The following is a 27,978-nucleotide window of genomic DNA, read 5'->3' as shown; positions in this document are numbered from 1 at the left end:
AAAAAAAAGTTCAATCCTAACGAAGGGGTGGAAAAAAAAAAAAACCCTAACAAAAACAAAATAATCAAATGGGCTATTCGCTGTGAACTCCGTCGTTACTGTGGTAGACTTTCAATGCTCGTCATCGATAATTTTTTGTGCGTAATTTCCAATTTTGAAGTCATTCTATTTCTCTTCCGTTGTGATCATGCTTGTTGAGTTTAAAATGTTCATTGCCAACTAACGCCTTGAATCTGTTCGATGAAATTCATGAAAGGAGGAGCCCTTGTTCGATTTATGTGATTTTCTTATATGCCCATTATCCTGAAAAAGAGAGAGCATTTCGTTTCTTTTTATCGAAAGTTAATTAGCTTACAACGCCTTTTATTTGACTGTTCTTAGTTTGTTATTGCAGAGGACGCTTCAGCTGCTGCTGGATTCCTTGAAGACTCGGGATAATTTTTATGGTACTTCTCCTCATTTTCATTGACGTGACTTGGGAATTTGATATCTTTGGTGCAATTTTTTTAACTTTGGGATTTTTATAGACCTGAGGTGGGGAAAATAGACATTAACGGATATATTGCTTAGGTGTTCTGAACGTTATTATCTCCTGGCTGATCATGAATGGAATTAGTCATTAATAATCAGGTTTAGTTTTCGGACTTCAGATTGTTGGTTAGTTTAAGCGAAACCGGGCTAGGAATTTTGTTCCTCTGGGATTAGAGCATGGTATATTTATGGATAAATACACTTGGTATTTGAGGTCAAGGAAATGAGTATAATTCTGATATTGTAACATAAGAACATCGCACAGTATTGCGATGCTTTAAAAAGAAAAAAGAAAGAAAGAAGCAGTTGTTGTACTAATATTGTTCAAAGCTGAAATCGATCCATTACTATCCACTAGGTGTTTTTTAGTTCTCCTCACCCGGTACCAACCAAAGCAACATGTAGGGAGAGAACTGCACGAATTTATTATGCATTTCACATTAATCACACCGGTTTAGAAGTACAAGAAATAGAAACATATAGACAATTCAGGGCATGACGGTTAGCTTATATCTCATAGGTCATTCCCACCTTGAGCAGCCTACTGCGAGGAATCATCATAACATCTCCTCCCTGCCTGAAGTTTTTCCTCATAAAGCTGTAGACGTAGTTGACGACTACTCTCTTTAGAAAAGAAGAATTGTTTCCTGCCACGACTTCAGTTTCTCCTAATAGATACACTACCCCTTTCTCCATCTCTCTCTGAACAAACTGTTTCTCATCTTCAACACTCTGAATGTGGGCAGTAATGCTTGCTTGTTGATTGCCGGCTGCTGCCTGTATTGATCCTGAAGAAACACGAGGTGAATTCTCTACCATCATGTTTTCCTCCACATGCACTAGGGAAGATCCTTTTGAACTTACTTCCGCTTGCACACGACTGCTTTGCCTTGCTCGCCAACTTCCCATAATGAAGTATTCATTGTGGATGAAGTTCTTTAATTGATCAATTAGCATGCTTTCAAACTCCCTGGATTCTTCTATGGCATCTTTATACCCATAGCGCACCACACATCGATAAATTTTAGATGCTTTTGGCTCCACTTGTCTGAAAAGAAAACGTTCCTGGATCTCTACTTTAGGGATTGGAATGTGTTTCACTGAAACAAACACCAAGACTGAATGAATGGAAGGTACTTTCTCGATAAAGTGGGCAAAGATTGGAGGAATGCCTTCAACTAGTTCCGAATATAGAAATCCAATTCCAGATATTCTGTTTATGTCCTTGCTAAGAGCCACATCTTTTATATAACTGCTGGAGATCTTGTTCTCAACCTCAAACATGTACCTTTTTACATGCACATAGTGCCATATAGCCATTATCTGCATCAGGAAAAAAGAGAAGACCAGTGGTAGGTATCCACCTTGGGTAAATTTGGATAGGACTGAAGATAGATATGTCAGCTCTGCTCCAGCAAACACAGTGAAGAACAATAATATTTGCCAAATGCTCTTTTGCCATATGACGAGCATTATTAGAGTCACCAAGAGTGTTGTGATTGTCATATCACAAAGAACCGCGATTCCTGCAGAAAGAAATAGAACAATCATGTTTGGCAAAAGATGCGGGATTTATGCATAAGCAAGTTTATACTCCTATTGCAGCGATATGATTTGCTGAGGACAGTGTGGGTTTTCAATATAAATGCATCATAAAACAAGTACTATAGTTTGAGGAGTGCTAGCTACAGTCATGAGTGCACAGCACTCGTGCTGTAGCAGGGACATGTATCCCTACATGTCCTTGTAGGGGGCACATGTCCCAGCCACAGCGCGAGTGCACACGTCTCAGCCACAGCGCGAGTGTGGCGCGGCTGTAGCTAGGATTGCTCGTATAATTTTAATCTACAGTTTCCTATGCTGATGTCTGAGCTCTCTTGCTTTGTAAGCTTCTCGTATATGCTCTGATTTTTAAAATGGTTTTTCAAACATCTGACAACTCCGCAGTTGCTATATATCTCCAACATAGTATGGATGCATTATTCATATTACCATAGGAAGATGCGTACCACATCTAACTTGTGCATGTATGAATCTCTAGTTATGTGAATTATATTTATTATAGATGACAACAATGATTGGTTAATCCTGATATGAATAATGTTAATGCTGTATCCTTACCATAGGCATGTCCAATATTTTCAGTAGTTCTGAAGGTCCCCGTAACTATTATGCAAGCGATCATCAGCGCAAAGTTTAATTCAGGAATGTACACTTGCCCTTCATACTTAGCAGAAGTGTGGATAACCTTCACTCTTGGGAAGCAACCTAGAGTTTGGGCCTGTGCTATGATTGAAAATACACAAGATATCACAGCTTGACTTGCAATGATGGCAGCGGCAACAGCTACTACAAATGTCGGCCAGAATAGTGGACCTGCAATGAAGGAAGGTATCTCTATCATGAAGCCTGTCATATAGTCAATATGAGGTCTCTTTGTATTCGAATTAGATATAATTACCTGGAAGTGATTTATAGAAAGTATCAGCAACATTTTCTGGAAATTTTGTTAGATATGCAGCTTGCCCAATATATGCTAGTGATACTGCAGGGAGCAAAACTCCAGTGAAGCTAATCTGTAACAAGGTTTAGATGATTGAGCTTAACATTTTCAGAAGCCGCTAGTATCAATGTGAACCAAGAAAATTTAAACCGTCTAGGCTGTAAAGAGAGGTATAAATGCTGAAAGATGATTCAGTTAGGATCCAAGAAGATAATTCAGATTCCCAAAGTTCATCCACACGCAAGTAAGTTTCTTCTTATCGTGCCTACAACAGTCTATCCGAACTTCAAGTTTGCATGCCAATAATATGAATCTTGTGAACAAGAGAGGACAAGGGATGGGGGGGACAAGAGATGGTGGACACCCCATGCCCACCATGCTCCCCATGCCCATTGCCCATGCTCTCTTGTCAATGCCCATGCTCACCCATGCTCACCCATGCTCTCTTGTCCCCTCTTCTTTGCCTATAATAGAAGGGAGGAAGAGAGCAGAGTGTGTGGGGAAAATCTTGAGCGAGTGTGAGAAACTTGAGAGGAAGTGAGAAGAGAGAACTTGTGGGTTGTTGTACAAGTTTGGTATTCTCCTCATAGTGAAATCCCTCCCGTGGACGTAGGCAAGTTTGCCGAACCACGTAAATTTTGTGTCTTAACTGTGAGTTGGTTTTGCTTGTCGGTTCCCTTGACAAGTCAGTCCTAGAACTGATGAGAGGTTGAGCTGGAACAAGAGTTGGTTATTGCTTGTAGGTCCCCTCGACATTCAGTCCTAGAACTGCTGAGAGAAAGAGGAGTGTATACCCCACTTTGTTGAGTATTTCACTTTCTGTTCTTGTTTCCTTAGAGAAACGCGAATATAAAGGTTGACTTGAGCTTTTGTGAAAACAAAAACCAGGATTCTCTCTCAGGTGATATCGCTTTCGTGATGTGAGGGCGTGACTCTACGCCCAACAATTGTTATCAGAACCCTTTATTTAGATTGGAGGTGGTAAAATTTCTGATCTTAGGTGATGCTTGATTATTATATGGTGAACACAAAGTATTTGTTGGAATTCCTAAGAGAAACAAATTTATTTATACAAGTGGAGAATGACGTCTATAAGTAAAACAGTTAAAGTTAGAAAGTACGAGATTAAAAAATTCAATGGGAAGAATGATTTTTCTTATTGAATGATGCAAATGAAAAATTCATTGATTTCGCAAAAGTTACACAGAGCTTTGGCGGGAAAAGAGAAGAAACATAAGGACATGTCTGATGAGGATTGCGAAGAGCTAGATTTGGAAGCATGAGCGTCGATTATCCTATGTCTTGAAAGGGATGTGACTTTCTTGGTGGAAGGAGAGGAAACGACTGCGGACGTGTGGTTAAAGTTAGAGAGCATCTTCATGACGAAGAGTCTAACAAACCGAATCTATTTAAAATCCAAATCATACACTTACAAGATGGAGGAAGGCTCGTCAATCCGGGAGTACATCAACAAGTTCGATAGGATCTTATCGGATTTGAAAGACATTGAGGTGACAGTGGAAGACGAGGATCAGACACTTCTACTACTTCTAGCTCTGCCGAAGTCTTATGAGAATTTAGTTCAAATACTGATACTTGTGGGTGACAGTTTGTCGATGGATGAGACTAGAACGACGCTTCTAGCAAATGATCTTCGAAAAATTACAACTAGTGATATGACCATTGGTGGTAACAAAAAACAAGCGCATGAGTTTTTTGCTAGAGGAAAGGGCAATGAGCGAGAAAAAGGCAAAGGAGGAAAGTCTACATCAAAATCAAGACCTCTTGCGGAAAGATCGTGTTTCAAATACGGTGAGCTAGGACATTTCAAAGTTAATTGTCCTAGCTAGGACATTTCAAAGTCAATTGTCCTAACAAGAGAGTAGGTGGGAAGAAGAATAACAACCATTGTTTTAAATATCGGCCGATAATCGATATTATCGGCCGAGTTATCGGATTTGGGAGCTCTCCGCTAGGATAAATTGGATTTTTAATCAGTTATCGTTTTTCTAGGTTTATCGGCGATTTATCGGCGTTATCGGCACTTATCGGCCGATAAGTAAGACCTTTTTATCGGGATTATCGGGATTATCGGCTCATTTTGACTAACATTATATTTTTTTCAAGGCTATGATGCAAGTTTCGCTTTCTACAATTGGTTAATGATTCTAAACATGATGATTTACATTTTGGTATGTTTATATTTTATTAAGCATGATTAGATTATATTTTTTAATTGTTATATTATATATACACATCATCCAGTATATCACTCCGATAAATACTACTTATCCCCGATATATCCCCGATTTCCGCTATCCGATAAGGATTTTGGTCGTCCGATAAATCCCCGATAACCGATATTTAAAACCTTGATAACAACAATACTGAAAGACGAGAAGGTAAGGAAGAGGCGAGCTACGTTTCAGTGAAAGGTAGCGATAAGGAATGCTATGTCGTCACGGGTGACGAGGATATCTCCGGGAAGTGGATACTTGATTCTGGTTGCTCTTACCACATGTATCTAAATAGGAAGTTGTTTACTATCTAAAGGAGCATTGATGGTGGAACCGTATTAATGGGGAACAACCATGCTTGTAAAATAGTCGGGCTAGGTGATATCAAGATCAAGATGCATGATGGAGTGGTTCGAACCTTGACGAATGTAAAACACGTTCCTGATTTGCGGAAGAATCTTATCTCAGTTGGTTCTTTGGACTCCGGGGATTGTAAGATTATAACAGAGAACAGAGTGAAAAGGGTTGTTCGGATTCCTTAGTAGCGATGAAGGGCATTCGTCACGGTAACTTATATACTCTCTTGGGTATGACGGTGACATGAGATGCAGCTGTTGGAACTGATGAAAGTGGTGGAGACCCATATGAGCACACACGGTTATGACATAGACGGCTTGGACACATGTCAGAGAATGATCTAGATCTGCTCGGTAAGGATGGTTTGTTAAAGAATCTGAAGAAGCCTTGTATGGATTTTTACGAGGACTGTGTGTATGGAAAGGCACATAGGGTCCGGTTTCTGACAAGCAATCACAAGAGCAGAGGGATACTAGCTATGTGCACACGGATGTTTGGGGTCCGATTTTGACAACTTCCAATAGTGGTTCTAGATATTTTGTCTCATTCATAAATGATCATTCCAGATATGCTTGGATTTATTTTCTGAAGCATAAGAATGAGGTATTTGAGATATTCAAGAAGTGGAAGGCGATAGTTAAGAACATGATAGGAAAGAAATTGAAGACATTAAGATCTGACAACGGTACAGAGTATACAGATGATGCTTTTAAGGAGTTCTGTGATCAAGAGGGGATTGCCAGACATTGGACAATTAGATCGACACCACAACAAAATAGGGTCGCGTAGAGACTGAACCGAACACTGCGGGAGAAAGTAGTGAGTATGCGATCATATGCTGATTTAGGTAAAGAATAGTGGACAGAGTCAATTGCTACAGCTTGCTATATTGTGAATCGATCCCCATATTTTATATTGGATGATGATACACCCTATTGGGTGTGGTCAGGGGAACATGCAGATTATGAGAGGCTTTGAATTTTCGGGTGTACCGCCTACTATCACGTTAACGAAGGAAGGCTTGACGCGAGGACCAAGGAGGTAATTTTTTTGGGGTGTGCAAAGGGTGTAAAAGGCTATTGCCTTTGGTGTACAGAAGATTCAAAGTTTGTGATCAGCAGGGACGTTACCTTTGATGAGAAAGTCTATGATTGTTAGGGTGTCCAAGGATGATGGTGTTGAGACTATTGGGAATTCTAAATCCCAGGTTATTGATATAGAACCTAAATACCAATCAGGTTCTAGTCGTGTTCAAGTGAGAAATCAGATAGATGATGAGCTTGAGCAGGAGGAGGTTCAGTAGGAGAATACACAGCCACTATAACAACAGCAGCTCGAGAATAGCTTGACTTTCACTAGGCCAAGACGAGCATACAAGCAGGTACAGAAGCTGGGGGCTGATCAACCCCTGAAGCACTATGGGCAGATTAATTTGGTTGAGTTCGCACTCTCGGTGGAGGAAGATGAGCCGGTCTCCTTCAAGGAAGCTATTCGGGATAGAGATAGCGAGAGTTGATTGGTCACGATGGAGGAGGAGATAGAATCTCTCCGGAAGAACCAAACATGGGAGGTGGTCCCATTGCCCCTAGGAAAGAAAGCTATTGGTTGTAAGTAGGTGTATAAGAGAAAGGAAGATCCTTCAGAGCTCGGTGGTATAATGTATAAGGCGAGGCTAGTGGCTAAAAAGTTTGCACAAATGTTGATTACAATGAGATATTTTTTCCGGTGGTGAAACACGTTTTTATTCGGGTGCTATTGAGTATTGTTGCTCATGGTGATCTTGAGCTGGAACAACTTGATGTAAAGACGACCTTCTTGCATGGAAACTTAGATGAAGAGATCTATATTCATCAACCTGAGGGCTATAAGGTTGAGGATAAGGACATCATGTATGTCGCTTGAGGAAATCACTATATGGATTGAAGCAATCTCCTCGACAGTAGTACAAGCGATTTGACTCATTCATGTTGAAGCATGAGTTTTCCAGAAGCGACTATGATTGTTCTGTCTACATTCGAAAGCTTCATAGAGGTGATTATATCTATCTTTTTTTGTATATGGATGATATGCTTATTGCTTCGAGGAGCAAGGTGGAGATAGATAGACTAAAATCTTAACTTGATAAAAAGTTCGAGATGAAGGATATGGGCGTTACAAGGAAAATACTGGGTATGGAGATTAGAAGAGAGTGGGCGAATCGACGATTGTTCTTGAGTCAGAAGGGCTATATAGAGCGGGTGATCACGAGGTTCGGAATGTAAAGTGCTAAGTCAGTGGTGACTCCATTGGCTCCACACTTCAGGCTTTCAGGCAAACAATCTTCCACTACAACGAAAGAGAAGGCACACATGAAGCGTGTACCTTATGCTAATACAGTTAGCAGTTTGATGTATGCAATGGTGTGTACACGTTCAGATATTTCACAGGCCGTCAGTATGGTTAGTAGATTCATGGTGAATCCGGGAAAGACATATTGGGAAGTAGTAAAGTGGGTCCTGAGGTACTTAAAGGGTACAACAGATACAGATCTGTGTTTTGGTGGAGATACATGTCAGATTGATGGGTTCGTGGACTCTGATTATGCGGACGATCTAGATAGACGACGATCTACTACTGGTTATGTATTCAGGATACATGGGGTTCCAGTTAGTTGGCGATCGATGTTACAGGCTATGGTGACACTTTCTACTACAAAGGCCGAGTACATAGCCATGACGGAGGGAGTGAAGAAAGCATTGTGGTTGTGGGGTCTTCTAAACGATTTAGGGATTGAACATGAGAGCGTGAACTTGTGGTGACAGTCAGAGTGCGATTCACTTGACGAAGAATCAAATTCATCATGCTCGTACCAAGCATATCAATGTCAGGTATCATTTTATGTGGGATGTCATAAAGGAAGGCGATATTTCTCTCATGAAGGTGCATACGAATGAGAATCTCGTGGACATGTTAACTAAGGTGGTCACAGGTAGCAAGTTTCAGCATTGCTTGAACTTGCTTCATATCAGCTCGTGTTGATTTGCCCGTGAGGGCATAGCCCTGCAGGGCGGTGATGGGGTGAGGTGGAGACTATGTTGGAGAATAATTGCAGAACTACGGTTAACTTAATCCCAGTGGAGGGTACGTAGGCAGCTGTGGTATAGTGACGCAGCTGGTTTGGCCTGATTTTGGCGTTTCATATCTCTCTGATGATGTTCGTGGTGTTCTTCTGGTGTTCGTTCAGAATTTAAAGTTTATCAAATGATGAACGATGTGAAGAATTGTGAACAAGAGAGGACAAGGGATGGGGGGACAAGAGATGATGGACACCCCATGCCCACCATGCTCCCCATGCCCATTGCTCATGCTCTCTTGTCAATGCCTATGCTCACCCATGCTCTCTTGTCCCCTCTTCTTTGCCTATTGTAGGCTGTCTAAAAATCACAATAGATAGCTGATCCCCATCAAACACCGATGATGGAAGTTACAATCTGACGACTTCAAGAAGGCTACAATTTAAAGACTTTCACGTAGATCGCTGAAGGTTACAATCTGACGACCTTCACGACAACCGATGAGAGCTCTAGTTTAATAGCCTTCACCATCAACATCGAGAGTTACAATCTGACGACTCTTGCATATCAAAGAGCTAAAGTAAAGATTATAAAATGACGATCTTTGCAACGCTTCGACAGAAAGAGACTACAAATCAATGGTCTCTTCAAATCAAGATGTGAAAGTCCTCTCCACGTACCAGCATCAAGATGCGCCGCGTTCATAGCCACGAACGCAGCTCAAATGCAGCTCCAAAAGTTGCAAACGCAGCTTAAATCGCCACCCAACGCAGCTCCAAGCGCTGCCCAACGCAGCTCTAATCGCTGCCAGACGCAGCTCAAATCGCTGCCAAACGCAGCTCAAATCGTCGCCAAACGCAGCTCGAATCACCGCCAGACGCAGCTTCCAAATCGCTGCAAACGCAGCTCAGACGTAGATTCCAACGCTGCAAACGCAGCTTCTAATTGCTGCGTCCGAGCTTCCAGACGATGCGTTCAAGCTTCCAGACACTGCGTTTGAATGCAGAATTCACGTCAGAACACGGGCCTGCGTTTGACTCGTTCAAACACGAGTTGAACGGTTTCAAAACCGTTTCCCACGACCTGAGGGGATCACAACTCCACTCAGGAGTGATTTAAGGGGCGGTTACATCGCATTAGCCCCACTTAGGAGCGAATTAAGGAGGTGGTTACACCCCTTAATCCCCTATAAATAACTAAGAAATCAACTTAGTTCGGGGCTGGATCTTTAGAGGGCGGTCAGTTGGAACTTCTTGGCAGCGAAAAGAGGATCCTTCATCCTTCGGTTTGAGCTTTGGAGATTGGCAATAAGATCTTCTTCATCCTTGGCTTATAACCGACTTTCGGTTAAATCAACTCTTTCATAGAGTTATCAACTCATCAAGAGTTTTAAACTTGCCACGCAAGTTCTCCACAACGTCAAATCGTGAGGAGAAGACATTGTTCCAGTGAATCAAGACGTCGGATCATCAACGAGAAGCAAACTCATCCAGATCATTCTCTTCTCTTTTGTAATCAGGAAATCCAATTGTAATCGAGAGTTGAGAGAGTTGTAATTATTCTTTTTCTAAGCAGTTAGAGAGAATAAAATCAGGTACAGTTCTTTCATCATTACAAATTTTCCACAAACAAAAGATGACGACTCCGCTGGGGACTAGCTTCTGTGACGAAGAAGTGATGGCGCAATTCGATGTTCATCTCACTGGAACAACCGTCGAAACTCTCGTGGTAGAGTTTGATCAAGCCAAGTTCGAGGATTCATCTCACTGGAACAACCGTCGAAACTCTTATTGTTGAGTTTGATCAAGCCAAGTTTGAGGAGGCTCTCTCATCTGGATCCCTTAGCCCCAAGGCTATGCGCAAGATCCACAAAGTCTCCAAGGAGACTAAAGCTCCAATTGTTGCTCCTATGCCGAAGGAAACCTTCTCCTTCAACCAAGAATGCTCGAACAGCCCCTCCTCCGAAGGAGTGGGCTCAGCTTCGGCCAAACTCGTCCACCGAGTTGAAGGCTCTGCGTTCATGCCAAAGCGACGTTTCTCGGGTCACGAAAGGCCCATAACAGCGACCAACTCTGTCGACGACATCGCTGCAGAGACCTTAAAACAGGCCAACAAGAACGCCGCTCGACGAAGAAGAAGATCTCGACGACAAGTACAACTTCGAGAAAATCGATCCTCCAACCAACGCGAGCCTCGTGTTCGTAAGCCTAAACGCAACCATGCGCTCTGCGTTTCTGTTTCAGAATGCAAGTCTCGCGTCTATGAGCCCAAACATAGGCTCTGTATGAAGAAGACTGAGCGCAACCCTCAGGGGTGCGTTCCACAAAATGAACGCAACCCTCAGGGGTGCGTTCCACAAAATAAACGCAACTCTCAAATATGCGTTTCATCAGCAAAACCTGAAGCTCAGGCATGCGTTCAGTTGACGAAATCCAATACAGAGCCTGGTATATATCGTGGAGCTTCGGGGCGCTGCCCCGAACCCCGCCGGGGGGTATTCCATCCCCCCCGGACCCCCTGGCCAGGGGCGCGCCGCCCCCTGGACCCCCGGCTCGCTGACCGGGCAGCGAGACCCCCGAATACTCTGCGTAGCGCGACTAGATTGAGGGGCGGATATAAAAAGTTCATGGATTCAAAGTATCTCAACCAGATCCATGTTCACCAAGAGCCAGTCCTGTCCAATCGTGGACTGGGGGTTCCAGTTCAAACCTCACGATCAGTGAGTAATTCTCCTCGAATCTTTACAACAGATTTGAGAGAGTTCATATCGAGAGAAAGACCAATACAACAAGTCATTCGTTTATTCCAATGTGAACGGCTGATTCCTACGGTCCTCTCGGGATGTCAATGCTGCTCATATGCGGCCAAACTGTTGGTGTTCGACCAATTTACGAACGTTGCTTTGCCCAACCAACGACGACGTTCTCACAGGAAGAAGTCTCCAGAGACTGAATATCCTGAGGTCACTATCAATGTGATCGCCAGAGGGAAAGCCTCAGGTCCTAGTTCCGATGACTCTGAGACAAGTCGTTCGCCGACCGTCAGAGAAATCGCTAACGAGTTTGAAGGAGTTTACCGACACACTCGGACGCGAACAGGAACCATTCTCCCTGTCAATTATCGGAGGTTAGCCAGAGGAACCAATTCCGATGATGAACACTCAGCCATCGCGGAGTCTCAATCGTCAAGTTCCTTTGTTGAACGTGAAAGCTCCGCCTATATGACAGAAAGCCATGAAGATCTCGCGAAGAGACTTGATGAGCAGGAGGCCATGCTCAAATCTCAGCAAGAGGCCATCAATGAACTCATGGCCCTGTTGACTCAAATTGTCACAGACAAGGCCAAATCTCAGAAGACAGATTCGCCACCTAGGCAAGAATCCTCCCGGAGAGGAAAAACGTCTTCATCCCGACCTCACACAAGCAAAGGGAAGGGAAAAGTGGTTGATGACACGGCTTCTGACCAAGAAGCCCACAACCTGGAATCTTCCTCTGATGAAGGAAAAGAGACGGAGAACGAACAGAATCTCCAGTCTGTCAAAATGGAAGAATTGGAAGCCCGCCTCAATGCCATGGCCAACAGAAGCGAGCTCCAAGACGAGGGAGTTATCAAACCCTATCCTGCCGAATGGGATGCAGCCCCTTATCCTCCAAAATTCGAAGTCCCGACGCTACAAACTTTTGACGGCACGGGATCACCGAACCAACATATCTATCATTTCAAGTCACAGACTGGGAATGTGATATCAAACGACGCCATACTGGCTCGATTATTCATTGGCACCCTCAAGGGAGTTGCCTTTGAATGGTTCAGGAAACTGCCTGCCGGATGTATCCGAAAGTGGACGGATCTAGAGAGACTCTTCCTATCAAGATTCTTTAAAGAGGATACAGAAGTCTCCATCCATACCCTTCTTGCCACTAAGCAGAAGAAGAGGGAGTCCGTCAAAGCCTTCGTCAAGAGGTTTCGAACCATGGCTCTCCGGTGTTCGTCAGGTATGACACAGTCTACCTTAGTAGAGACCTGTCGGCACAACTTGCAGACCAACCTCCTAGCCCGAATCGGAGTTGCAGAATGTCGTTCTTGGAGACAACTAATCTCTCAAGGCGAACAGGCTCAAAAGATTATTGCCAGGATCAAAGCTGAAGAAGGATGTATCCAAAAGTGGACAGATCTAGAGAGACTCTTCCTGTCAAGATTCTTCGAAGAGGATACGGAAGTCTCCATCCATACCCTTCTCGCCACTAAGCAGAAGAAGAGGGAGTCCGTCAAAGCCTTCGTCAAAAGGTTCCGAACCATGGCTCTCCGGTGTTCGTCAGGTATGACACAGTCTACTTTAGTAGAGACTTGTCGGCACAACTTGCAGACAGACCTCCTAGCCCGAATCGGAGTTGCAGAATGTCATTCTTGGAGACAACTAATCTCTCAAGGCGAACAGGCTCAAAAGATTATTGTCAGGATCAAAGCTGAAGAACAAAGTAGGCATGATCCACCTGAGCAATCAGACCAAGCCCAATCTTCTCCTGAGCAATCGGACCAAGCCCAATCTCCTCAGTCAGAAGAAGAAGATACTACGGCCGCTGAAGCCAATCCTCTTCAAGTAGGATGGCGGGCCCACCAAAACTATCACGTTAACCGTCACCTCTGATAGTCCTTTTCCTTCAAATTCCCCCACCAATCCTCTTCAAGTAGGATGGCGGGTCCACCAAAACTATCACGTTAACCATCACCTCTGATAGTCTTTTTCCTCCAAATTCCCCCACCAATCCTCTTCAAGTGTCAGAAGAAGAAGATACTACGACCACTAAAACCAATCCTCTTCAGTAGGATGGTAGGTCCACCAAAACTATCACGTTAACCGTTACCTTGATAGTCTACCTTCCTCCAAATTCCCCCACCAATCCTCTTCAAGTAGGATGGTGGGTCCACCAAAACTATCACGTTAACAGTTACCTCTGATAGTCCATTTTCTCCAAATCCCCCCACCAATCCTCCTCAATAGGATGGCGGGTCCACCTAAAACTATCACGTTAACCGTCACCTCTGATAGTCTTTTTCCTTCAAATTCCCCCGCCAATCCTCTTCAAGTAGGATGGCGGGTCCACCACGTTAATGATTACCTCTGATAGTCTATTCCCTCCAAATTTCCCCACCAATCCTCTTCAAGTAGGATGGTGGGTCTACAAAACTATCACGTTAACATTTACCTCTAATAGTCAAACTCATCAGATAATGACCTACCAGGTGATGTGCCTCTATTCCGACTTCATGGATAGTGCCCCACTAGGTGATTTGCCTTGTCTATCTCTTTTTATTCCCCTGCTAAGTCTTAATCAAGACTGAGGGTTGGTTACTTGGAATCCATTGGATTAAGAGTAATAAATCTTTCACATCGTCAAGTTAACATTACACTTCTGACGATCATCACCCCACAGAGTATGAATGCAGCTCACATCGCTCAAACTTATCACGTTAACAATACACCTTTGACAATCAACCTATCACTCCTCTTCAATAAGATGATAGGTCCTCAAAATTGCTCAAATCGCAATCTTCCCCAGCAAGACACTAAGTCTTCAAAATCTTGTTCAAATCACAAGGCAACACATTCCTGTCACGTTAACAATATACCTCTGACAACAATCCACTTATCAATCCTCGTCAATAGGATGATAAGTCTCCAAAGTTGCTCCAATCGCAACACAAATCCTGTCACGTTAACACTAAACCTCTGACAAAACCCACTTATCAATCCTCATCAATAGGATGATAAGTCCACAAAGTTGCTCCGATCACAACACAATCCTGTCACGTTAACACTAAACCTCTGACAAAATCCACTTATCAATTCTCATCAATAGGATGATAAGTCCACAAAGTTGCCCTGATCGCAACATCTTCCTGTCACGTTAATATCACACCTCTGACAAAAATCAACTTATCAATCCTCGTCAATAGGATGATAAGTCCACAAGTTGCTCTGATCGCAACACATTCTTGTCACGTTAACATCATACCTCTGACAACCTACTTATCAATCCTCTTCAATCGGATGATAAGTCCACAAAGTTGCTCCAATCGCAACACCTTCCTGTCACGTTAACATCACATCTCTGACAAAATCCACTTATCGACTCTCCCCAATAGAGCGATAGGTCTTCAAAATTGCCCCGATCGCAATATTCTTTTTGTCACGTTAATATCACACCTCTGACAAAATCAACTTATCGACTCTCGTCAACAGAGCGATAGGTCCTTAAAGTTGCTCCGATCGCAACACTTTCCACTTATCGACTCTCGTCAACAGAGCGATAGGTCTATAAAATACTGTTAGGTTAACATCACACCTCTAACAGTCAAACCCCCCAATGAACTTGTTAATCCTTTTTCAACAAGAATAACAAGTTGTCATTATAAAATCCCCAGCGGATTAATTATTTTCTGGAACCATCCTAGTGATAATAAAGAAATTTTTTTTGAATTTCACTTTAGGTGAAAATTCATGCCAAGTTAATACCATACCTCTGGCACTTTCAACTTTCTTTCGGTGTTTCAAGCCACACAGGAAGAAACGACACCAAAAATCCATGCCTTCACGCATGAGGGACTTTATCTCGATCCCTAATTAGAGATAAGTCTACGCCTAACACGTGTTGCCGGTTAGTCTTTTTCCGTGAAAATGACAAAGTCTATGTATTCAAAATCATAGCATCAAGCCTAAGAGAAGAGGGTTCATTCTCTTAGCACAACGTTACATGTGGAGCGGACTTAGACAATCCACATGCTAGCCCGACTCAAACGGTAGTCGGTAAAGGCTTATCAAATCCGTTGATGGCTGAGGGTTTGCCAAAAATCCTATGCACGTTTGCAGGTCCATCAGCTTAATGGATGTGAGCCGAGACTTAAAACAGATGAGCCAAAGACAAGTCTCAAAGACTTAGTCAAAAATGCACGGAAGTCACTTCCATGTCTTAAGTCAAAACGTTGAGGTCAGACCCGCGATGCAAAAACCAAACGCCGAGGTCACACCTGTGTTCTAAATTCAACATGCAAGGGTGAGACCCGCATCTCAAGTTCAAAATGCAGGATCCACCCCACATTCGAGAAGCAGGATTATGGCGCATACCTTCACACAGGTCCTACGTGGCAAATCCCTTCAACCAAGATGCCTTCGAAGAGCAAGTGCAAGAGAACAATTCCTTTACACAAGGAGATCAACAGGTCCAAGATTAAGAGTTGAGACCAAAGTATCGAAAATTCGTGCCCAGTCAAACCCGCTGAAGCGTTTCGAAAGCTTTGGAGGGGGTTCGGTAGCTGTCTAAAATCACAATAGATAGGGCTGATCCCGCATCAAAGCACCGATGATGGAAGTTACAATCTGACGACTTCAAAAGAGCTACAATTAAAGACTTTCAGACTGTGTAGATCGCTGGAACGGTTACAATCTGAGCGAACTTTCAACGAGCACACCGATGAGAGCTCTAGTTTAATAGCCTTCACCAATGCCAACATCGAGAGTTACAATCTGAACGAACTCTTTATTTGCATATCAAAGAGGCTTAAAGTAAAGATTATAAATGACGATCTTGCAACGCTTTTCCGATCAGACAAAAGAGCTACAAATGCAAATGGTCCGTCTTCAAATCAAGATGTGGAAGTCCTCCCACGTACGCAGCATCCAAGTGCGGCCGGCGTCATATCCGACGAACGGCAGCTCAAATGCAGCTCCCAAAAGTTGCAAACGCAGCCTTAAATCGCCAACCCCAACGCAGCTCGCAAGCCGCTGCCCACACGCAGGCTCTATCGCTGCCAGTCATCTGAACGCAGCTCAAATTGCGTCGCGCAAACCAGCTAAATCTCGCCTAGAACGAAGCTCAGAATCGCAGACGCTTCCAAATCGCTGCAAACGGCAGCTTCAGACGGTAGATTCCAACGCTCAAACTGCAGCTTCTAATTGCTGCGTTCCGAGCTTCCAGACGATGCGTTCAAGCTTCCAGACACTGGCGTTTGAATAGGCAGAATTTCACGTTAGAAGACACGGGCCTGCGTTTGACATGCGTTCAAACACGAGTTGAACGGTTTCAAAACCGTTTCCCACGATCTGAGGGGATCACAACTCCATTCAGGAGTGATTTAAGGGACGGTTACATCGCATTAGCCCCACTTAGGAGCGAATTAAGGAGGTGGTTACACCCCTTAATCCCCTATAAATAACTAAGAAATCAACTTAGTTCGGGGCTGGATCTTTGGAGGGCGGTCAGTTGGAACTTCTTGGCAGCGAAAAGAGGATCCTTCATCCTTCGGTTTGAGCTTTGGAGATCGGCAATAACCATCGATATTTGGCTTATTAACCGAATTATTTTCGGTTCAAACAACTCTATCATTATTAGAGTTTGTTGTTTGTTCTGAAACAGAAAACTCGTCAAGAGTTATCAACCAGACCAGACCGTTGTTCCAGTGAGTATAGATATTCGGATCGTCAACGAGAAGCAAACTCGACGCGAGCATTCGAGGGAGGCATCTCATCGCCACCGTGAAGAACCCAGAACTAAACAAAGGGGAGAATCTAGATCATTCTCTTCTCTTTTGTAATCAGGAAATCCAATTGTAATCGAGAGTTGAGAGAGTTGTAATTATTCTTTTTCTAAGCAGTTAGAGAGAATAAAATCAGGTACAGTTCTTTCATCATTACAAATTTTCCACAAACACCTATAAATAGAAGGGAGGAAGAGAGGAGAGTGTGTGGGGAAAATCTTGAGTGAGTGTGAGAAACTTGAGAGGAAGTGAGAAGAGAGAACTTGTGGGTTGTTGTACAAGGAAACTTGAGAGGAAGTGAGAAGAGAGAACTTGTGGGTTGTTGTACAAGTTTGGTATTCTCCTCATAGTAAAATCCCCCTCCCGTGGACGTAGGCAAGTTTGCCGAACCACGTAAATTTTGTGTCTTAACTGTGAGTTGGTTTTGCTTGTCGGTTCCCTCGACAAGTCAGTCCTAGAACTGATGAGAGGTTGAGCTGGAACAAGAGTTGGTTATTGCTTGTAGGTTCCCTCAACATTCAGTCCTAGAACTGCTGAGAGGAAGAGTGCATACCTCACTTTGTTGAGTATTTCACTTTCTGTTCTTGTTTCCTTAGAGAAACGGGAATATAAAGGTTGACTTGAGCTTTTGTGAAAACAAAAACCAAGGCTTTCTCTCAGGTGATATCGTTTCCGCGGTGTGAGGGCGTGACTCTACGCCTAACAAATCTCAAATATAACAAATAAGTAGGGTGACAAAAAAACACCTTTTAAAAAAAAGCACTTGAAATCGCTTAATTTAGTTCTTATGTTGTCAGTTCCACAATTCAGATTGCAATTCTAGGAGGGGGTGAGTTAGGTAGCAGTAGGCAAGTCAAACAAAGATTCAAAACTTATATTAATTTGGATTTCACTCCAGCTTTATGGTTGCATTTGTTGATTCCAGTTTTTAAGTTGATAACCAACTTATTTTTAAGACAAATCTCACTGTTATGTAACCTCATGCTTGTTGTAGTTACATAATTATGTCCGACTACATAAATACAAGGTAACTGGTAATAGAAGCTTCAACAATTTATAAATTACTTGTTGAAGGGTAAGAAATGCATGATTTTATATTCAAAGAATAAAAGCACAAGTACCTGAATGGCTCTAACATTGAAGTGGCCCAGGTCAGCAAACATAGCTTCGGCCCCTGTTCATGAGTTTTCTTAGTGTAGCAAATTAAGTTGCCTGGATTCCTCGTGCAAATAAATACAGTAAGGAAACCCCACGATTAAGAAATGTTGTGAGCAGTTTAAATTACCTGTAATGCAAAGCACAACACCTCCAAGAGAGAGCCATCCTTGTTTTCCATTTCTCTTGAAATAGTCTATTATATACATTGGATTAAATGCACGCAGAACTCTCACGTCATGCTTGATTAAGTTATACACCCCAATACCACCAATAAGACTGAACCAAAGTAGGATTACAGGAGCAAATGCATAACCCACTTTATCTATGCCAAAGCGTTGAACGGAAAATAGCATGATCATAATGATAATTGAAATAATTGCAATTTTGCCTGTTCAAGATGAAAGAAGAGGATGATGAGAAATTAATATTAGTTAGCCTGCATTTGTATCAACATCAAGGTTTGAAGGGTGTATTCCATTATCATGTATTCAGTTATCTCCATTAGCTTTCAAACTTTCTTGGGCACTCAGTTGTCTAGATCTAGACATAAAGAGTTGATGTGCGTAACTTCCACTGAATGTTAAAAGTCTCAAGACATATGTACATTGTTATAAAAGTACTTTTGCTACTCAACTGTGAAGAAGTAGTTGACTCGTCTGTGGAGAATTTTGACTTAAAAGGTGTTTTTCGTGTGCATTGGATTTGTGGTTTAGTTAAGAAGCTAAACTCATTACAGATTTAGTACTTAAAATTTGTTTTATCAATATTTGGAACAGCTGAACATATTTTCTGTTTTTGGTATAACTAAAATTATTCTTCAACTAAAAGTATTCAAACTCTTGACTTGCAGAACTTCTCTTTTCTGATGGTTTTCATATTTGTTTGACTACTAGGAATGATAACAAGGAAACTTCTAGCTCTCAAATAATAGGTCATTCTTTCATTCAAATTTTGCTAGTTTTATTCATGTTATAGGGGTCTTGATCAAGTTTGATGGGTAAAACATACAGATCTCTTTGCTATATTAATAGAAATCACATGCACAAATTCATTCGTGAAATTTTATATACTTTTCATGTATTCTGGACGTGATATATGGATGTTAAATCTAGACATTCTTCACAGCAGTCCGCCTTCAGAATACTTTACTGTTGCATTCATCTGTCATATTCTAAAGAAACAGTCTACTCTAGTTTATCACAATATATTATTTTTTGCGCGCACTTAACTTATACATGCTTCACACACTCATAGCTTTTGCAGAATCAAAATTCATACCTTCAGTCAAGCCAGTTGCTTTCTGTTGAATCCCACTTACTGCTGAAAGCACTACAAAAATAACGAAAAATCGAGCATAATTAATATATCTGAAAATGTCAGTATGATGAGATATCCGAAAGAATCTGAAAGAATGTCAAATTATGCTTATAGGATAAAAGGTATATGTTTAAAATCTTGGTTTAGATCCTCATTAAATATGAGAAAAAAATTGAACAATATTAACCATCGGATTGTGTTGGATTTTTGCAAGTATAGTTTTAAGCATCATAAAGAAAACTGGCATACGCACCAACCAGAGAGCAAATAGAATCTTCATAAATAATTTTATAGATAATACTATTATCCCATTGCAGGCGGTGCGTGTGTGACATAGAACGCGGAGCGCCCTAGTCGAATTGTCAGGGGAATGAATACTTTTCTAGATTTTTTGGTTTTCTCCAAGTGCAAGGGCATTTTATTTTTTCTACATGTGAGAGGCATCTCTGTAGTTTCTTCCAGTGTGAGGGCATTTCCTTAGTTTTTATTCTCCATGTGCGAGGGCATTTTTGGCATTTAAAAAATGCGGCTTGCGCAAACTGAAAGGGAGACTTCTCTTAATATATAGTATAGATGTGAGAAGTATGTTGTCTATTCCAATCCATATTTTTTGACCTTTGAATGTTTTAGTGCTAAATTAACAAATGCAAATTTCTTTTATGCGATCATCATTGCTTAGTGAATACAACTATGCAGTCAATTTAACTCACCAGAGATGCATGGAGTTAAGACACCGTCACCCATGATCATGGATGTACCTAAAATTGTTAGAAAAATAAGGGTGACTTTAGCCGCTTTACTGTTCTGCATCTTCTCTTTGATCCACTGAGCCCTCTTCATTTGCGTTGATGGTGTCTGTAACTTGTAATTGGAGAGCATTGCATCTTCAGCCTGTTGATTTGGTAGCAGGCTTATCTTCGCATACCGTGATATCAAGGAATATAGAGCAAATGCCCCTCCTACAAGAGAATTAATTATGAAGCCACGGTGAGATGGTAGTCAAAAGTTTAGTTGCACAAACACGAGTTTCCACTGAATTAGATCTGACTTGTTCTTTTACAGGAATTATCTCCTTTCAGGGTTCAGGCGTAGAGCGTAGTTGCATTCTCGGAGAAAATTGCAAATCATTTCAGCGAAATTCACTGGCTAAAGTGAAATATGTCACTCTCCTCTGAATCTTATAAATTTGCAAAATTACTCAAATTATTTTATTGAGTCGATTAGTTCCAGGGAATATCGGATGTTACAATTCGAGACAAACTCACCGTTTCCATTATCGTTAGCCCACAGTACAATAAAGGAATATTTCAGCAACGGTATGAGAAATAGAGTGTAGAGGATGAGAGACAGGACACCAAGTATGTCATCTTGATGTTTGATCCCGTCGGTAAAGGTGCTTGCATACACATACAGGGGTGAAGTCCCGATATCTCCGTAGACGACCCCAATGCTCTGGAAAGCAAGATGCAATGTGATTGCCCAACTCGCCTGCATGCAACAGCCAATGTTCAAAGATCTGAAAATTCTTGAAACGATAAGCTATGGAAATTTACTAATCCAGTCGCGCCCTTACTTCAAAATTTTCCACTATAAGCATCAAATTCCTGAAAATATCTGAACGATTTAGAAACTTATGCAGTTTGCAAAGCTGAACTTGCCCTTTGTTATCATGATATGGTAGATCTCCAGTAAACAAATCGATTAATATTTATATACAAACACTATTAGAAGTTAAACATTTTTTTGTAACATTGCTTGTCTTTCTAGAGATTTTTTTTATGTGAACATCTTGCTGAAGTTTTAAGATTAATGATCAAAATCATATTCATGATAAAGTTTGGCGTCTTATTTATCAACTACTCACACAGATCTTGATGCAAAGTGTTACAGGGAAAAGAAAGACTGAAATCAAACATCGCTTAAAATAATTGAAAAACTTACAGCGATTTAATTAGCTAAAAATTGCCCTAATGTCCATTCATTCTCCAAAAGTATGTGAAACTTTATTTAGACAGATACAGAAATTTTAAGCTGAACCTGTCCATTAGTCTCATGATACAGTAAGATTCCAGGAAATTGCCATTAAAAATATTTATCCAAACACTTCTATTAGAAGTTGATCGCACTGTCATATTTGATTTATCTAAAAAAGTGTGCATATTTCTTATTGCAGAGTGTTACGGGGGAATAAAGAGAGCTTCTGACCTTAGCACCGTGTGCTCGGATATTCGACACATTTCCTGCCTCCAGACTCAGTGAGTCAATACGAGGAAGCTTTTTGGCTGATGGCTTCCTTCCTTTGAGTGCATCTATGGATTCTTCGTTATCCGCTACTTCGGATTTGATGCTGGTATCAAACTCTACATCACCCATGTCTGCAAGCTTACTGCTGCGTCTCTGGTATGCTTGAGTTTCATGTTCTCTTCCCTTCACATTTATAGGCAGCCAGCATAGCCAACTACTCACTGGAAAATGAATATATTAATACAAACCGTTGTATAATATACATGTATGTATATAGATAACACCAAGAAGTTCATACAGTGTTAATGATGTTAATGCTACCAGTTAGTCAATGAAATCTCAGCTTGCCAACAACAGAGTTATATTTAATTATTATCATTTTGGAATGTTAACGTCTTCATCTTCATACACTAGGAGTATATAATATGTGGGTGGGTGTTTTTCCGGGGGTTGGGGGGGGGGGTGGTTAATGTTATAATCTTGTATATATGTACTATGTAGATAACAACACCAACGTCGTAGAGTTAGTCAACGAAACCTTGGCTTGCTAACAACATACTTATTGTTGCTAATTATCATTTTGGAGCGTTAATATCATTGTCATAGTTAAGAGTATAAAATTATAATACTTAACCCTCACCACAACTTCTGAGTTTTGGTGTAATGAATGAGACCTTTTGACATTGTATTAGAACAACCCAGATTTAAGTCCCACACAAAATTAAAGTGGATTTTTAATATAGAAAAGAGATACCAATGCGGGAGTCCAAGTTTCAGCCGATGAAAAGGACGTTCAACCTGCGAGGGCATGTTGGAGTATAAAAGTATAACCTTTGTCCGTCATCACAACTTCGGGGTTTTTTCATATAGTGGAAGGGACCTTTAACATTCCTCATATGCTAAGAATATACAGTATATATGTACGTGCGTATATATGTATATTTGTACGTGTGTGTATATATAGCTAGATAACAATTAACAACACCAACTTCGTACAGTGGTAATGAGTATAATAAATTAAGGGTTTTTACATCAAAACCATATTTACCTTTACCCGAATTGATACTTACCATCTTTAAAGTATTTTTTGATGTAAGCCACATTTGCTTACTAACATGTTAGCAATGTCGCACATAATCTAATTTTCAGCCAAAAATACGCGAAATGACCATTTTACCCTCACCATTTTTCTCATCTCCTTCCTCACAAACCCTAACCCTAGCCTCCTCATCCTCCTCTTCTTCCCGTCCTCCCTCTTCCTCCTCCCCCAACTGCCCTCCCCATCTCTCGTCCTCTTCCTGTCCGAGCTCCCACTCTCCTATTCCTTCCCAAGTGGGAACTAGGATTAGGGTTAGGGTTTGGGGGAGGTGACAGCTATGAGTTAGGGTTAGGGTTTTGGAGGAGGTGGCAGCTATGGGTTAGGGTTATGATTTGTAGAATATGAGGATGAAGGAGGCTAGGGTTATGTTAGGGGTTGGAAGGAAGAAGATGGGGTTGGGGGAGATGCCGACCATGGGTTAGGGTAGGTCTTGGGGGAGGTGGCGGCCATGGTTAGGGTTAGGGTTTTGAGGGAGGTGACGGCCATGGGTTAGGGTTAGGGTTAGTAGAAGAGGAGGATGAAGGAGGCTAGGGTTACGGTTAGGGGTTGGAATATGGGGGTAAAATAGAAATATCTGATTTTTTGTAGGTGAACAATAAAAAAAGGTGTGACATTGCAAACATTTTAGCAAATAAAGGTGGTTTACATAAAAAAAAAACTTTAAAGGAGGTAAGTATCAATTTGGGTAAAAGAAAATGTTGTTTTGATGTAAAAACCCTAATGTTAATAGAACCAGTTAGTTAATGAAATCTTGGCTTGCTAACAAAATAGTTATCTTTGCTAATTGGCATTTGGGAATGTTAAGGTTATGGTCATCACACACTAAGAAGTATGATTTATTTAACATATTACAAACCTTAGATCTTAACTCCAAAACCAAGTTGCAGATTTGTCATGGGTGCTCGTAAGTTGACCAATAAAAGGACAATGTAAAGTTCATCAAAAAAGAAGTCAGACAAGCAACCATCCTCCAGATGTCAGCAGTTGCCAAGTTCAAAGGAATTAAAAATACCATTTATGCTCTAGATTAAGTTTATTCCTCCACTTATCTGCTCATTTCTGACTTTCTATAGAACCCCCCTCTTTTTTTTTTTTTTTTTTTCCCTGTAAATAGGTGCTGTACTTCCAATGAAAGATGGTGTCATAAAGTAGAGTCTTCATCTATGGAAGGTTTCATTCGTACATGAATTGTTTAGCCAAAATTAGCTTTCAGATACCGCTGCACTCTTCCAGAACAATGAAAAGAACCTCACTCTCTTAAAAATGGAATTGTTATTGTTTCTAATGAACATATTATCGAGGAATCTGTGAGAAAATCTCATTATTAAATCTTACTTGACGTATTTTAACCAAATGACATTGTTTGAAAATATTCTTTCAATTGAGCCATTGAATGTTGCTTGTTCTTTCAGCCTGTATTATTGCAACTTATTCAACTTTAATTTTGTTTAATGAAATGCTGTAACTCTAAGTTTGTTATAAAATAGGACATTATGGATGAGATAATGTTGGTTATGGAAGTGGACAATGCAATCAGGACTCTTTCAACTCCCTACTCTGCAGGTAAGTTTCACAAGTTACTTGTTACGCAAAAAAGTAAAAGTTGATAAACTTTCTCGTGTTCCTTTGAACTGGTACAAGATCTGACTTCCAAGTTGAAGGATATGCTATTTAATTTACACCCTAATGCATTATTGGTGTTAGTTTATGTTATACTGATGAATTTATATTCTTCAATAAATTCACATCTTTCGGTTGACTCTGAATTAGAATATCCTTTTTAGGTATGATTTTTTTTGTCTCTCAATATGCAATGAAGGGGCACAATAAGGGTTTTAGTCGTTGATTCTAAATTGTGCCTAATAGAATGAACAAATTTTCACTGTAGACCCAAACCAAGTTTTAATTACCAAAATCGACCTATTTTTTTTAATTACCAAAATCGACCCATTTTATGCCACATAAGCTTAATTACATTTCTTAATTAGTCGGGGTTGGCAACCCCGACTGTTTAGGGCATTAAAAATTGGGTTTAAGGTTTCTATTTGGGGTTTAACAACTCCTAAACAGTCGGGGTTGGCAACCCCGACTAATTAGGAAATGTGATTAAGCTTACGTGGTATAAAATGGGTCGATTTTGGTAATTAAAAAAAATGGGTCGATTTTGGTAATTAAAACTTGGTTTGGGTCTACAGTGAAAATTTGTTCTAATAGAATCTTTAGCTTTAGAACTTTGCATGAAGGACTCACCTAACTGTTGCTCTGTCGTCTGTGAGACACTTTTAATTCTTTTCCCAAGGTTTAAAAGATTTTTGTCATTGTAAATATCATCCTGGTGTTCTCACTAAGATTTTAGTGTCAAATGCTCATTTTTTAAATTTAATGGCTAAGTAGTACTTAAATACCTTATGATTTCCCCTACTTTGCATTTATATACTCTCACTTGTTTTAAGTAGCACATACACCACTTGAAGTTTCTAATTTAACACTTTAATACATTCTGTTATACAAATACGAGAATTTCCCTTCAAATACTTTCATCTAACACTCACATGTTAAATTTACTTTTTTTTACCTTTAATGTTTATTGAATTTACCGTGAAACCTACCTAGATTCTATTTTAAACATACCCCAATTCTATTTTAAAGTAGAATTTGGATTGGTCTAAGAGTATTTCAACAAACATTAAGGCTAAAAAGTTCTAAAATTAGCATTTGAATGCCACGTGGGAATATCCGAGAAAATATTCTCACATTTGCATAACAAAAGGTGTTAAAATGTCAATTCTAAAAAAAACTAGGGTGTATAAGTGCTGCAGAAATCTAGTGAAGGTATATAAGTGCAAGGTTGGGGAAACTATAAGGTATTCAAGTTCAAGTTCCTAGTTTCTATTTTCTTCCTATTTTTAATATTTTTTGTTGTCTTCTCGTTTTTTCCCCTTTTTGCAAAAAAATCTTAGTGTTATTTTTCCTTCTCGAAAAAAAAAATCTTAAGTGTTTTTTTTATTACGTAAATCTTTGGATTGCCAACTTGCTTCTGGTTTCGCTTTCCACAACATTTGATTACTTGTAAGAACTAAAGCAAGGTAAATGAGAGCCTTCTTTATTGATTTCAAAGATGTTTATTTAGTTTGACACTGAATATTTTTTTCTTTTTTGGTGTTCATTTACTACTTTTATCAACCAAGAAGCCCGTGTCAGCAAAGTTTTTGGCTGTATGCAGGGAAGGTGCAATCTCCCTCTCAAGATAAATGTGGGGAAAAAAGAAATCACAAAGGAAGCTCCTTGCTTGTACTCTGTGGTATGAATCATCATCAAAAAAACTGTTTATCCTTTTAATATGAAATTATGAATTTATATTCCTCTTATATATATTAATCAATGCCCATTATAGTTAAATTAGTGCATGTCTTTATCATCAGATCCAGAGTTATCATTAGTTTTATCTGATTCACATGCCTTTCAGTTAATAATTAACTGACATATTAGTAGACTAATTATGTTTATTTCATTGTATTCTTCCAACAAAGTCAAATACACATAATAGTGAAGCATGTCTTATGCAGTCATAATTACAGGGATAGCATCAATAAAGTTCTAAGACGAGGACCTAAAATATTAATTAAGATCTTAAATGTCGGTTAATTAAGCTCTAACTAGGAGAGGAAAAAGAGTTTCATACATTTTGAGTCATCAGAGTCTTGACTTTTTATGTGACATAAATTAATTCCATAATATTGTAATGTGGAGTAAATTGGTGCTCGGCAATGTTAATGACTCAGTTGTGTATATAACCTTATTTTATGCAATCTAATAAACAATGATCAATAAAAAAATTTCCTTCGTCAATCATTATATGCAACCCAATTCTTCTGTCAGTTCGTCAATTTTACATTATTTTGCACAAGAATTATAAAAGAAATATAAAAAACTATAGGGATATCTTTAAACAAAAAATTATTTAAGGGGGTCTATAATTATGACGTATTCTATTTTGGTAGAGAAGTCATGGTGTTGTTGGCTTACAGGTAAGTAGTTGACTAGTGCAAGAATATTATGAGTAATTTATCGAAATAGGAACCAAAGTGATAATATAAACAAAGGGATGTATAGATGTAAAAAGAAAGTATTAGTCCAAACTCAATCTTATTTTAAAATTGCTAAACACGCCCCAAAACTTTTAGATATTTAAATTTTGGTTTTTTCAAGTCGCGGATAGAATATTCTGTACTCATATAATGCAATTTGAAAGTTCTCTCTATCATGATGTTGATTCTCCATGTCTCAACAATTTTGAAATTATCCCTTTAAAAAAAAAATGAATTCAATAATTGTCCATATATTTTAGATCAAAATTTGTCCTATTATACATCTTGAACGGTCTGACTTTTTTAATGCAACCTTTTTTTCTATATTCAGAATCCGCGTCCAAAGAGATGTCCGCGTATGCGGAGAAGACGTCAGGCTCTCCTTTTCCATGAGCAAAAGTCGTACACACAACCGTACAAAAGCTTCTTTCTTTTTCTTTAAATTTTTTTTTCTTCTTATTTTAGAGGACTTTTATATTTTAAAAAAAAAAGTACATAAGGAATTCATAATATCAAGTCTTCTACAAGTTTTAAATCGAACGTAATCAATACAATGTCGGAGAATAAATATCAATACGAACAGTTAAAATCTTGATATAAATATAATAATATTAAAATATTAATCATCAACTTTAAAATATGTGGGCTAGGAGTTGATTGCCTTAACGCATATGAATCCCTTCTTTACGACCCTAAATTTCGGGATACGAGGGAAGCCTCGGCAATGCGTGAGGACCATCGGGTTAAAGCCTCGAGTTTCATTCCAGATCACTACTAAGTAAACCTCGGACGTGTAGATCCCATCTTCCATTCTTGACACTCTGGGTTAGGCAGACAAGGTTCGAACTAGCAGAAT

General features: G+C 40.1%; 1 protein-coding gene and 2 long non-coding RNA genes across 4 annotated transcripts; 2 read left to right on the top strand and 1 right to left on the bottom strand.

The window, feature by feature from the left end:
• LOC109823788 lies at positions 19–20,471 on the top strand. Of its 2 annotated transcripts, none has more exons than XR_002242472.1 (4): positions 19–103; positions 395–446; positions 2,677–2,922; positions 20,388–20,471. It is a non-coding gene; the product is annotated as an uncharacterized LOC109823788 (long non-coding RNA). The 2 variants fall into 2 exon arrangements; XR_002242471.1 differs by having other exon boundaries at positions 25–137.
• On the bottom strand, positions 881–22,085 carry LOC109823786 (potassium transporter 5-like). Its single transcript, XM_020390164.1, has 9 exons — positions 21,897–22,085; positions 20,957–21,179; positions 20,402–20,650; positions 19,653–19,703; positions 18,502–18,762; positions 18,338–18,390; positions 2,993–3,107; positions 2,653–2,907; positions 881–2,057 (listed from the first exon to the last, which is right to left on the bottom strand). Exons 1-9 carry the CDS (start codon positions 22,062–22,064, stop codon positions 1,039–1,041), a joined length of 2,394 nt encoding a protein of 797 aa, XP_020245753.1. The 5' UTR covers positions 22,065–22,085; the 3' UTR covers positions 881–1,038.
• Positions 21,204–27,613, top strand: LOC109823787. The gene is made up of 4 exons (XR_002242470.1): positions 21,204–22,091; positions 24,522–24,597; positions 26,258–26,335; positions 27,454–27,613. It is a non-coding gene; the product is annotated as an uncharacterized LOC109823787 (long non-coding RNA).

Source organism: Asparagus officinalis, chromosome 9, assembly GCF_001876935.1.
Source record: "Asparagus officinalis chromosome 9, Aspof.V1, whole genome shotgun sequence".
In the NCBI taxonomy this organism is placed as follows: domain Eukaryota; kingdom Viridiplantae; phylum Streptophyta; class Magnoliopsida; order Asparagales; family Asparagaceae; genus Asparagus; species Asparagus officinalis.
This window is presented reverse-complemented; position numbering and strand designations above follow the sequence as displayed.